This window comes from Ornithorhynchus anatinus, chromosome 7 (genome assembly GCF_004115215.2).
Source record: "Ornithorhynchus anatinus isolate Pmale09 chromosome 7, mOrnAna1.pri.v4, whole genome shotgun sequence".
Lineage (NCBI taxonomy): Eukaryota > Metazoa > Chordata > Mammalia > Monotremata > Ornithorhynchidae > Ornithorhynchus > Ornithorhynchus anatinus.
The window spans coordinates 64,048,683-64,061,060 of record NC_041734.1 but is presented as its reverse complement, the minus strand read 5'-3'; the positions used below and the strand labels follow the sequence as shown (position 1 = coordinate 64,061,060).

Here is a 12,378-nt window from a genome sequence, read left to right as displayed (position 1 = left end):
GGCTAGGATTACACGTTCGGTTTCTAGCAGAGCCTGCCCTCCTTGAAAGGAGCCTCCTTCCTGGGCCGCTTTAAAAATCCATCAAGTAGACAACTCCCAGAATTCTGGTCGTGGAAGACCGTCAGGCAGGAGGGCGGTAGCCATCATGGTCTCTGTGGACTACTCGTTGCCCTGACTTGTTCCAAGCATCTGGGGGGTTGCCTGTCCATGGGGGCCTTTGCTGCCCTTGGTAATATTGGTTCTGAGGTTTGTTCAACACTGTGTGCCTGGAACTGTGGAAAGCCCTGGGGTTCGTGCAATACGAGCAAGATTTGACAAAATCTCTGTCCCACATGGGACCCACAATCTAAAGGGGAGGGAGGGAACATAAATATTTATTTCCGATGTTTATAGATGAGGAAACTGAAGCATAGAGCAGTTAATGGACTTGCACAAGGTCACACAGCAGGCAAGTGGCAGGGTTGGAATTAGAACTCAGGTCTCCAGATTCCCAATAATAATAGTAATAATGATGAGGATAAAGTTTAAGTGCTTACTATATACCAAACTCTGTACTAAGGGCTATGATAGTTACAAAATAATAAGATGAGACACAGCCCACATGGGGCTCACAGCCAGAAGGGAAAGAACAGATTTTTGATCCCCATTTTACAGATAAGGAAACCGAAGCACAGAGAATTTAAATGATTAGCCCAAGGTTACTCACTAGGCAAGCAGCAGAGCCAGGATTCATTCATTCACTCAATCATATTTATTGAGCACTTACTGTGTGCAGAGCACTGTACTAAGTGCTCGGAAAGTACAGTGCAGCAATAGAGACAATCCCTACCCTCAATGGGCTCATAACCTAGGTCCTCTGATTCTTAGTCCCATGCTCTTTCCTAGCTCCTCCTGCCGAGCACAACCATGGTTTCACTGGACTTAACCAATTGGTCTCTGGCCGCGGGTTTGGTTGTGGCTATTTGCCCTCAGCAACACGTGTGCCCACATTGCTACCTGTGGATATGTATCCAGGGCCCTGGTCCCAGGAAGAGGCCAAAACAGTCATCGCCTCTAGGTTGTTGTGGGTAGGGAACACGTTTGGGGTTTTTTTTTAATATTTCCTAAGCGCTTACTATGTGTCAAACACTGTTCTGAGCCCTGGGGTGGGTAATTAAGTTAATTAAGGCTTACAGTTTAAATAGAAGGGAGAACAGGCGACTGAGGCCCAGAGAAGTTAAGTGACTTGCCCAAGGTCACACAGCGAGCAATTGGCAGAGCAGGGATTAGAACCCAGGGCCTCTGACTTCAAGGCCCATGCTCTTTCCACTAGTCTATACCGCTTTTCTACCAAATCTGTTACATTGTACTCTCCCAAGTGCGTAGTACATTGTTTTGCACACAGTAAGTGCTCAGTAAATAATGAGGATCGATGGATTACCTCCCCGAACTGCAGAGATCACCCATCCATCCCTGCTGAGGACCAGGGAGCTTCCCTCCTCCCGACGTAACCTTAGTAGTCTCTGCCCTTCCCTGAAGTGAGCCCTGCCGGAACCTTTCCCGCCTTCCTGGTGAAGCTTCCTGGGAGTCGGCTTCTGGCCCGGCGGGAGGCCCCGGGGGAGCCAAGCGAGGCAGCGAGGGAAACAAGGCACCACTTCCCTTCCCCACCCCCGCAAACCCAAAGACGGCCAACCCCGAGACGCGCGGTCCCCAGAGGCCAAGGAGACATGGCGGCAGCCTGAATCACCTTCAATTAAGAAGGTTTCATAAGTAAATTACTTAATGAGACAGTTATCTTCATTAGGGGCCATTATGAAAAATAAACCGAAGCAGAGAGGGACGTGTGAGCGGGAAAGCTGGGGTCTTGCTTAGACAGGCATCTCCCAGAAAGGACGGGTAGGTGGTCAGGGTAGAGTAGTCCATGATGCATCTGGCATGATGCGTGCCAGCTCGGCAGATCTGTGCCAAATTCCCTCACCCTCACATTCCTGCACTAGGGGTGCTGCGTGGATAATTAAAATGCAGTAATAACAAACAAACACTAATTATGGAATCACCCACTGGTCCCATTAAACTCTGAGTCAGCCCTGCTGCACATCTCCTCTCTCTGTGGCTAACTTTCCAAGGAAAATCTGGCTTCCCACGGGACTTAACAAGGACCTTCTCAGCTCCCAGTGATGTGCTCGGGACAAGCCCCAACACCCCTTACTGTCCTTCCTGCTCTGTGGTCCTTTGGTCCAAGATATCCAATCGGTGCCCTGCTGGAATTCGAACCCGGGCCCCAAGGGGGTTTAGATGACTCCCAGAATCCTCAGAGGCAACCCCTCATGTGGCGTTTGCCCATTTGGTGCAAGAGAATGTATTTCCTGTTTGTCCAGGCTCATTTCTGGTCCATTTCAGTGTTCAGTTGCTGGGGCAGAAGAGAGTCCAAACTGGTCTGAACACTGTGACTGGGAAAAGCCAGGGTGGGGTTCTAGAACATCCAGGGCCTGTCATGGACAGTCGTTCCTCTCAATACCTCCCTGACTAGGGCATGGCCTAGTGGATAGAGCAGAGTTCTGGGAGTCAGAAGGACGCGTTCTAATCCAGGCCCTGCCATATGTCTGCAGTGTGACCTTGGGTAAGTCACTTCACTTCGCTGCGCCTCCTTGACCTCATCTGTAAAATGGGAATTAAGAGTGTGAACCCTAAGTGGGACAGGTCCTGAGTCCAACCTGATTACTCGTATCTACCCCGGGGCTTAGAACAGTGCTTGACACATAGTAAATGCTTAACAGATGCCGTCGTTACTGTTCGTTGTTGTGGTAAGAGGCTTAGAGAGAGTCGATCATCTTTCTTGAACATTGACAATGTGCAGAGCTCTGTACTAAGTGTTTGGGAGATCACAATAGAGTAAGTAGATACAATCCCAGCCAATCAACCGGTGATATTCATTGAGCGCTCTGTGCACGGCTCTGTACTTAGTACTGGGGAGGGCACAGTAGAGTAAGTAGACGTGATCTCAGCCCAACGGTCGATCAATCGGCGGTATTTATTGAGCGCTTTCTGTGTGCAGAGCACTGTACTAAGTGCTTGGGAAAATACCCTTGACTGTAGATACGGTTAAAGAGTTTACAGTTGAGCTTTTCCCAGTCATAATGTGCAGTCCTCATAGTTTGGACTCTCTTCAGCCCCAGCAACTGAACATTGAAATGAACCAGAAATGAGCCTGGGACAAACAGGAAATACATTCTGTTGCACCAAATGGGCAAATCCCACATGTTAATTTATTCCTTAAAATAAATTACAGATAGAGTAAGCAACAGAGTATAAGGATATGGATATGAGGGAGGAAGGTAGAGCTTTGTTGACTTGGGACATCCCAGATGGGGCAAAAACCAAGCCCCCATCAAGAGCCTTCCTCCTAGGTCACTGTGCTCCAACCTGATTCATTGAAGAAAAAACCAAGAAGGGCCCAGGAAACAAGAAAAATAGTTGTGCTACTGGTTCATGTTTAGAGAAGAACAGAGTTCTCACTATCTCTGCCGCCTTTGGCTTGAAAGTGGGCTTTGTTGCCCGAGACACTAGCCCCATTGAGTCCCAGATTCCCCAGCTGCTGAGAGCCGGGCTGTGTTTTGACGGACTGGGCAAATGCAATGCAGACAGTTGTTTTAATTTCCAGCCAGATGCAGACATCACTCACGAGGGGCCAGAAACCCCAAGAAAGGGAGGCTGAGCCCTAGGCCGCTGTAATCCCCCATTCGGGGCCGGGGGCGGGACGGAGGACCGGGTGGTCTGGTAACAGATATCCTGCGGCAGAGCTCACGGGGACTTGGCCTGGGAGAGCTAAACTGAAGAAGAAATCCTAATTTGGCCCTCAGGGAACTTGATAGCTGATTTTGTGCGGGGAGCAGGGAGAAGAGGAAAGTGGATTTTTCTCTACTCTCAGCCGCACAAGCTGCCCCCCCTCCACTCCCACCCCTGAAAATGGAAATGAAAGAGCCCTGGGCTAGCATTTGGGGGACCCACTTTCTAATCCCAGTTCTGCTACCTTGCTGAGTGATGTTTGGCCAAGTCACCTAACCCCTCTGAACTTATTTTTCCCCCTCGGTAAAGTGGAAAAAATCATTGCTGTTCATAACTGGTTTGAAAACAAAGGAAATGTGCTCTCTAAATTCAATGTTGCTATTATTCCCTTTCCTGCCCACTTTTCAAACTCACTCAGATAATAATAATAATAATTGTGGTATTTCATTCATTCATTCAATCATATTTATTGAGCATTTACCGTGTGCAAAACACTGTACTAAGTGCTTGGCATTTAAGTGCTTACCACATGCCAGGCACTGTATTAAGCATCAGGGTAGATACGAGACACAGTCCCCGTCCCACATAGGCCTCACAGTCTTAATCCCCATTTTACAGATGAGGTAACTGAGGTCCAGAGAAGTGAAGTGACTTGCCCAAGATCACCCAGCAGGCAAGTGGCAGAGCTGGGATTAGAACCAGGTCCTTCTAACTCCCAGGCCTGAGTTCTATCCAGGAAGCCACTGACCTGCATTCCTGTGTCCAGTGCAGACACAGTTCCTAGGCATAACCAGAAGGGGTTTCCCCGCTTTCAAGGGGTCACGTGGACTTCAGGAATGGAACTACCCGAGGTAATCAAAATAAGTGTGGTATGTGTCAAGTGCTTACTATGGGCCAGTGAGCTTACTATGCTTACTATGAGCTGGGGGAGATACAAGATGATCAGGCCCGACACTGTTTCTGTGCCACATGGGGCTCAGAGTCCAAGGAGAACAGGTGTTAAATCCCCATTTTACAAATGAGAAAACTGACACCCGGAGAAGTTAAGTCTCACGGCAGAAAAGCGATGGAGCCAGGATTAGAACCTGGGTCTCCTGATTCCCAGGCCAGTGCTCTTTCCCAGTTGGCCCCACTGCCCCTGAGAGTCTTGCACTTGGGGAGGAGGATATCCCGGTTCCAAATCCGCAGATTCCCGTTCTCCCTGGCAGAAGCAGATTTGGGCAGACAGCTCTTCCCCGCCGGAGTGAATGCCCCTGCTCACCGAGACGTTTCAAAGGAGGGAAGATTTCCTGGGGACGGTGAATGCATGCGTTGGGAATGAGCTAATTGCATCCAGATGGTATATTTTGTAAGACGGAAAGAGACTGCACCGTTCGATGAATATTATTTGATGAGAAAAGTTTTCCTTCCCCCGTTTTCGTGTTTTTCTGTAAAGACAGGATGTCTCAAACCAAGCCCAACTGAAAGCCCTTCAGAAAAAGAGTTTTTGCCTCCCAATAGCCTCTCAGGAGAGTTAACCATTTTCAGCTCCAACTGGCCGTGGAGAACTAGCTTATTGTCCACCACCCAGACAGCAAAGTTTATATCTAGTCCAAATGTAGAAAGACCATGCCTGTGACCTCCCTGGAAGCGGGGAGGCTGGATCCAAACAAAAGGGACAGGCGAATGCGGGCGGCAGGGTGGGAGAGGGACTACGATGAGAAGAGAGTGACACTTTATGCCAAGGGGGTAGAAAAACGATTGGCTGCACTCCTTTTTTCAACCCAAATCACTTCTTTGTGGGAAGAGGGATGCTGGTGGAATGTGTGAGCCGAGCTATTACTGTGGATGTTTTCTGACCTGCTGATCTGACCTTTGTGTTTCTCTGCCTTTGTGCCCCCTCATCCCTCCCATATGCCAGGTCTCCAGGGTCCCGGTGGAGTCCTGCGAACAGTATACGACGTGTGGGGAGTGTCTGAGCTCGGGAGACCCTCACTGCGGCTGGTGCTCCCTGCACAATATGTGAGTCGGGGGTCCTGGGGTTTGGAGGCGTGGCCAACTTGGGGATCTTCACACAAGCTTCCTAGAGAAGTTTAGGGGCTGGAGCCATTAGAGTTCCTTCTTCTGGGCCAGGATTAGAACCAGTATGGCCTAGGGAATCGAGCACGGGCCTGGGAGTCAGAAGGACTTGGGTACTAATTCCAACTCCAACGCTTGTCTGCTGAGTGACCTTGCCCAAGGTCACTTCACTTTTCTGTGCCTTGGTTGCCACATCTCTAAAATAGGGATTAAGACTGTGAGCTCCAGGAGGGACATGGACTGTGTTCGACCTAGTTAGCTTGAATCTACCCCAGGGCTTAGAACAGCGCCTTGCACATAGGAAGCATTTAACAAATAAATAAAAAAAACCAACTTGTGGCTGGAGTGGAATTGGGGAACGGGGTAAAACAAGTTGTCTCCCAGGGATAGGGCACTCTTTGGGCACTGGGCGCCTGTCCCCGCCCCTCGTCCCACACAACACCACCCGCCCCTCCCATTTTAGCACCCAACCCTTTCTTTTTTTCTCATTCCCTGATGCCCAGGAAGCAAGACTGTATGTTTCAGGAAGAGAATTAGAATCTCTCTCCATTCAGATACTTCAGAATAGGAAGTCTAGACTAGGATCAATCTCCTCTGACGGCAGGGAATGTCAGAGCTGACATTTGGGTAACCCACCCGACCCCGAGATGTTATGATTCCAAGGGCTGGCATTGTTTTCTGCCCACCCTGAAGCCCCCATTCAGCCCAAGTCTGGATGGCTGGCTTATAAGGAAACAAAAATCACCTCAGTCCTCATGATCGCTCCTTCACTTCAAGAGGCTGGCTGGGCCCGGTGCCTGGTGACCAGGGTCAGAGGTGGAGGAGAGCAGGGGCAGGCCCCAGAGGAAAAGAAGTGGAAGTCCAGCCCTGAAAGGAGCCGGAAACCCCCCGATCCCTTGCCAGCCAATTCAGCGTCTCCATGTTGCGTGCTGGGGTCGGGGCAGAGGAGGAGAGCCAGAGATCCCTCTGTAGCACAATGGCTCTTGGCTCTGGGCCATAGCAGCAGGTGTTGGGAGGGTGAGAAAGGGAGGCAGGCACACTGCAGATGCAAAATCTGGACTGGATTAAGGCCCAGGGCACGCTGGGTTCACCACTCGTGATTTGGGGGCAGGGCTTGCCCCAGAAGCTTTGAGAGGCTTTGCAAATGGGTGATCGGCCACTCACTCCTGACAGATAACAGTGTAGGCCAGACCAAGGGTAAAGACGGGGAGGAATTATTGATTTTATTACCTGAGGACACAATGAGGGGACAGGGCGGGGAACTGTGTAAATCTGGGGGTAGCAGGGCTGTCCTTCGAGGCCTGATGCCGTGGGCCCTTCAGCATGGCCTAGTGGATAGAGCACAGGCCTGGGAGTCAGAAGGACCTGGGTTCTAATCCCACCTCCACCACGTGTCTGCTTTGTGACCTTGGGCAAGTCTCTTAACTTCTCTGGGCCTCAAATACTTCATCTGGAAAATGGGGATTTAGTCTGCGAGTCCCATGTGGGACAGGGACTTGTGTCCAACCTGATTAGCTTGTATCTACCCGAGTGCTTAGAACAGTAGTTGACATATAGTAAGCGCTTAACAAATACCATAATTTTTATCACCATTATTATTAGGCCACTGGTCCCTGCTGCACCGCAGGTATGGAAAGACAGACTTTCCGGCAATACAGAAATGGAACGAAGCCTGTGCTTCTTTCAGGAATCACCCAGGATGCTCTGGGAGACAGGTTAGAGCCTGTTTGGCTGGGTCTCCCAAAGCCTAGCTAAAGCTTGCTCTTGGGGTACCCTCCCTCTCTCAGGTGTCAGCTTTCTTCCAGAGGAGGGAGAGGAGAGCGGGAAAGTTTTTTGGGTGTTTTTAATGGTATTTCTTAAGCGCTTACTATTTGCTGACCACTGTACTAAGCGCTGGGGTTGATACAAGTTAATCAGGTTGGACACCTTCCATGTCCCACTTGAAGCTCATAGTCTTAAACCCCATTTTACAGATGAGGTAACTGAGGCACAGAGAGGTGAGTGGCTTGCCTGAGGTCACACAGCTAACGAACGGCAGAACCGAAATTAGAACCCGGGTGCTTCGGACTCCCAGGCCCATGGACTATCCTCTAGGCCACAAAGGGTCCCAAAGGCAGGGCTTAATGATTTCTAAGAAAAGAGACGTCTAAGCCCAGCCCCAAGATAAGGAAATGGGTGAGGGGGCCCACGAAGTCCATTCTGGCTTAGGATTTTGCGATTTGATACTTATCTAGAAGGTAAACTCTCCCATATTTAGGTTTTTTGCTGATGCATGCTGGTTGGCCATTGGGTCCAGTGCACAGACCCAGTCCTGACTAGGGTTGGAGTGGATGTCATGTGCCAGCTCCCTTCAGACAGGCCAAGCCGGCCAGGTTATTTCCAACTGAATTTGCCCTGAACCAAAATCTTTCCAGTACACCAAAGGAGTGGTGTGGCCTACTGCAAAGAATATGGGCCTTGCTCCTCTACCTGTCTGCTCTGTGACCTTGGCCAAGTCACTCAACTTCTCTGTGTGTCACTTTCCTCCTCTGTCAATGGGTGATTCAATGCATATTCTCCATCCTGCTTAAACTGCGCTCCCCATGCCGGACAGAGACTGTGACACCTGATAAACTTGTATCTACCCCAGTACTTAGGGCAGTTCTTGATACATCGTAAGCGCTTAACAAATACCATTATTATTACCAGTTACTACCATCAGTGTCAGCATTAAGTACCTTTCTTTTCCCACCGCCTAGCCCAGCCAGACTCACTCAGGAGAGAATCATGGTTGCCCCCACCTAATCCAGTGGGTCATCACCATCAGCCCCTCCCCCTGTCCCGCACCCTTTCCTTGGGGACCCAGGAGAAGCGACTGGTCTGCCCTAACCCTAACCCTCCCGTTTCTGGGCCTCAACCTCCTCTGTGAGAGAGCTCAAGAGGATTGCTAAAGAGTCCAGTAGGTCCTGGGGGATTTGAAATCTTCCTGTCTTCTCTGTGTGCCATGCTCTCGAGAGTGTGTTATTGTCTTGCAGTCTATTTATCTCTGTTAGGGCTGTTGCCATAAATAGTATGATAAAAAAGAGCTATTTCAGCGAGTCAATGAGATAAAGGCTGCAGTCAAGAGCTCACTTTAGAGCTATCTTACGGATTCACTTAAACCTCAATAATTCTTTTCTTTGACAGCATTCATATTTAGGTCCATTATGTGCCAGAGAAGGGTAAGGGGGGGCGGCGGGAGGGCGGGTGGAAACGGCTGCATGCCTCGCACAGAGTTGTCACAGCTGTTTGGATAGGGCGAATGCTAGCCTTGGAGAGTTTTCCACCCATCAGAAACTGGCAGTGGCCCTGCTGTCAGGGACTGTCAAACTAGGTCTCTTCAGGGTCCGTCAGGCAGGCTTAGAACCTGGACATCAGGGCTGCCGAGGGGAGGAGACCGAGTGGATGAATCACAGAATGTAAACTAAATAGGCAAGGGGCGGCTCAGCCCTCCATGGAATAGCTTGGAATTTTCAGTCTCGTGGGAACCAGAGAGGTCATCTCATCCATCCTCCTGTCTTCAGGAAACGTGTCAGCCCACAGACCTGAAAGTCTCTTCTGTTCAAAGTTGTCAGAGAAAGAGGTCCCGTAACCCAATCTTGGCTGCCCGTTCCAGCATCTAAAGGCCCTCGGGGTCAGGAAACTCTTCATTAGGGCTAACCTAAATCCCTCTTCCTGCATTTTAAAATGAGTTAAAATCAGTTTGCTTCTTGGATAGCTAGAGTGGCTTCTCGCAAGTCCTCTATGGGAGCAGGGAGAAGGATTGAGAAGAGCACCCCAAGACCCAAAGCAGCAATGAGTGCCCCTCCCGAAGGGGGAGGGGGACCAGAGGGCCCTCGGCCCAGGGTTCTGATCTTCCTGTGTCTGTGTCTTTCTCAGGTGCTCCAGGAAAGACAAGTGTGAACGGGCCCAGGAGCCAAACCGCTTTTCTGCAAGCATCAGCCAGTGCATGGACCTCACGGTACATCCCAGCAGCATCTCGGTCTCTGAGCACAGCCTCTTGGTAAGTACCCTGAGCCACCGGGAGTGCTTCTTTCATCTTCTCCTCACCCCCACCCAGAGGTCTTTCCCCCACAGGGGCCCCCAGTGACCAGACCGATACCTCCCCTGTCTCCCTCTGCTGTGGTCTTTCAGGACTTAAAAAAAAAAGAAGGAGTTTGGTTTAGTGGAAAGAGGGCAGGCCTGCGGGCCTGAGGAACTGGGTTCTAAATTCAGGTCCGCCCCCTCCTGCTTTGTGATCATGAGCAAGTCTCTTAACTTCTCCGGGCCTCAGTTTTCTCCTCTGGAAAATGGGGGTTACAAACCTGTTCCCTCCCCTACTTTGACAGTGAGTCCCACAAGGGATGAGGACCACGTACAACCTGATTATCTTATATCTCCCTAGGGCTTAGTACAGTGCTTGGCACAGAGAAAACACTTAGCAAACATGACAATTGGTATTTCAAATAGCTCTGACAGTGTTGGGGAGAGCCACGCGTGTGCTCTGTTGGAGGGCAGTAGGGAGTGAACTTTGACATGGGGTGTCCACCCAGCTTTCCCTGCCATCAGCCCCACAGAAAGTTGACCAAGCCCTGCCTGCCCGTGGCAGAGAGGGTGATAGTGGGTATACACCACCAGGCCTCTGCCTCTGCCTCTTCATTTCCATTAAAGCAATTCCCTGATGCTGCCTGCCTCCACCACTCTCCCTGTGGATTCTCCCACCTCAACTGCTGTCTCTGCTACCCAACTTACATCTTTTCACTCTGGAAGCCCCCCACAGTTGCTGGTCCCCGTGGGGGAAAAGGAAGCAAAGGGAACTTTGAAGAAATCGTATCCAAGAAAATCATAGCTGATCCTCTGGGAAACAGCTTGTTTCTGGAATAAGTCTGGGGATAGATGATCAAATAGTGAGAAAAAAGAAATCAGTAACTTAGAGAAGAAAGAACACTCCCATTTATGTGGTTACATAGTTATGGATGTCCATTCTGAATGTAAGTGTGCACGCATAAATATCCTACAGATTCCTGAAAAAGCACAGTTTAATTTCATTCCGAGGGGGGCAAGGGGGTGGGATTTAACTTCATTACCTAAGCAAGGTACATTTGCTAGGGTCTTCCTCTGTTCTTATTTCAAAGACTTTTTAAGAGATTCAGGAAAAGTAATTGTAGTATTTGTTAAACCCTTACTACGTTTCAGGAACTGTACTATATGCTGGGGTAAATATACAATAATCAATTCCCACATGGGGCTCATAGTCTGAGTAGGAAGGGGAACTGAGATTAGGGAACCGAGGCACAGAGAAGTTAAGGGACTTGCCCAAGGTCACACAGCAGACAAGTATCAGAACTGGGATTAGAACCCAGGTCCTCTGAATCCCAGGCTTGTGCACTGTCCACTGGACTACATTGTTTCTCGAAGTATGTTCATTAATGAACCTTCCCAAATATTTATTCAACTATTCCCTCAGGGTACACCAGCCCCTGCACTCTGGAGTTGGTGGGGGGAGGGAAGGAGAGAGAAGGGGGAAGGGAGGGGGGTATGGTGCAGGGATGAGAAAGGGAGGCGTGAAAGTCATAGAACTGTATTGTATTCTCCTCACCACCTACTATGGTACCTTACCATAGAATTCAGGAATACCACTGACTGATCAATTGACTGATTTCAGACCTTATGCCCCTAGAAAGTAGGTATAGGAGTAGGACTTGAAGGGCTGTTAAGCTTTATGGGGCCTTTCTCTGGGGAATGGGAGAGTTTTACTGAATCCAGCTGACACTAGAATACAATCAACTTTATTATTAATCCTCATTAGATGGGGGAGTGTGGGTAATTAAAATCCAGAGATAATACAAAATTTTCACTTCAGCTCATTATTTCACTAAAGCTCCTCCAGAGCGGCTAACGCACAGCCACTGGGGGAGTCCCTAGAGAAAAGAATGGGATTATCAACACTATTATTATTATTTATCAATAGTATCATTGGCATTTGTTAAGCATTTTATGATAAACACTTTAAAACAGCATGGCCTAGTGGGAAGAGCATGGGCCTGTCATTCAGAGGATCTGGATTCTAATCCCTGCTCTGCCATTTTTTTTATGGTATATGTTAAGCGCTTACTATGTGCCAGTCACCGTACTAAAGCACTGGAGTAGATACAAGCTAATCAGGTTGGAGGCAGTCCCTGTCCCACAGAGGGCTCACATTTTAATCCCCATTTTACAGATGAGGTAACTGAGGCACAGAGAAATGAAGCGACTTGCTCAAGGTCACACAGCAGCCAAGTGGCAAAGCCAGGATTAGAACCAGATCCTTCTGACTCCCAGGCCCATGCTCTATACACTAGGCCATGTTACTTCTCTGCTATATGACCTTGGGTAAGTCACTTCATTTTTCTGTGCCTCACTTACCTCATCTGTAAAAAGGGGATTAAGACTGTGATCATCACGTGGATCACGGACTGCGTCCAACCTGATTATCTTGTATCTAGCCCAGTGCTTGGTATAGTGCCTGGCCCAGAGTAAGCGCTTAGCAAATACCATTTAATTAAAAAATCACTGTAC

At 49.3% G+C, this 12,378-nt stretch overlaps 1 protein-coding gene across 2 annotated transcripts in view; it reads left to right on the top strand.

The window, feature by feature from the left end:
• PLXNA2 (plexin A2) overlaps nt 1-12,378 on the top strand; it is a 252,846-nt gene that overhangs the window by 159,505 nt on the left and 80,963 nt on the right. For both annotated transcript variants that reach the window (XM_029069154.2, XM_029069155.2), the window contains exons 5-6: nt 5,666-5,766; nt 9,721-9,844. In XM_029069154.2, coding sequence (XP_028924987.1) covers nt 5,666-5,766; nt 9,721-9,844 — 225 coding nt within the window. The remainder of the gene's footprint in view (nt 1-5,665; nt 5,767-9,720; nt 9,845-12,378) is intronic.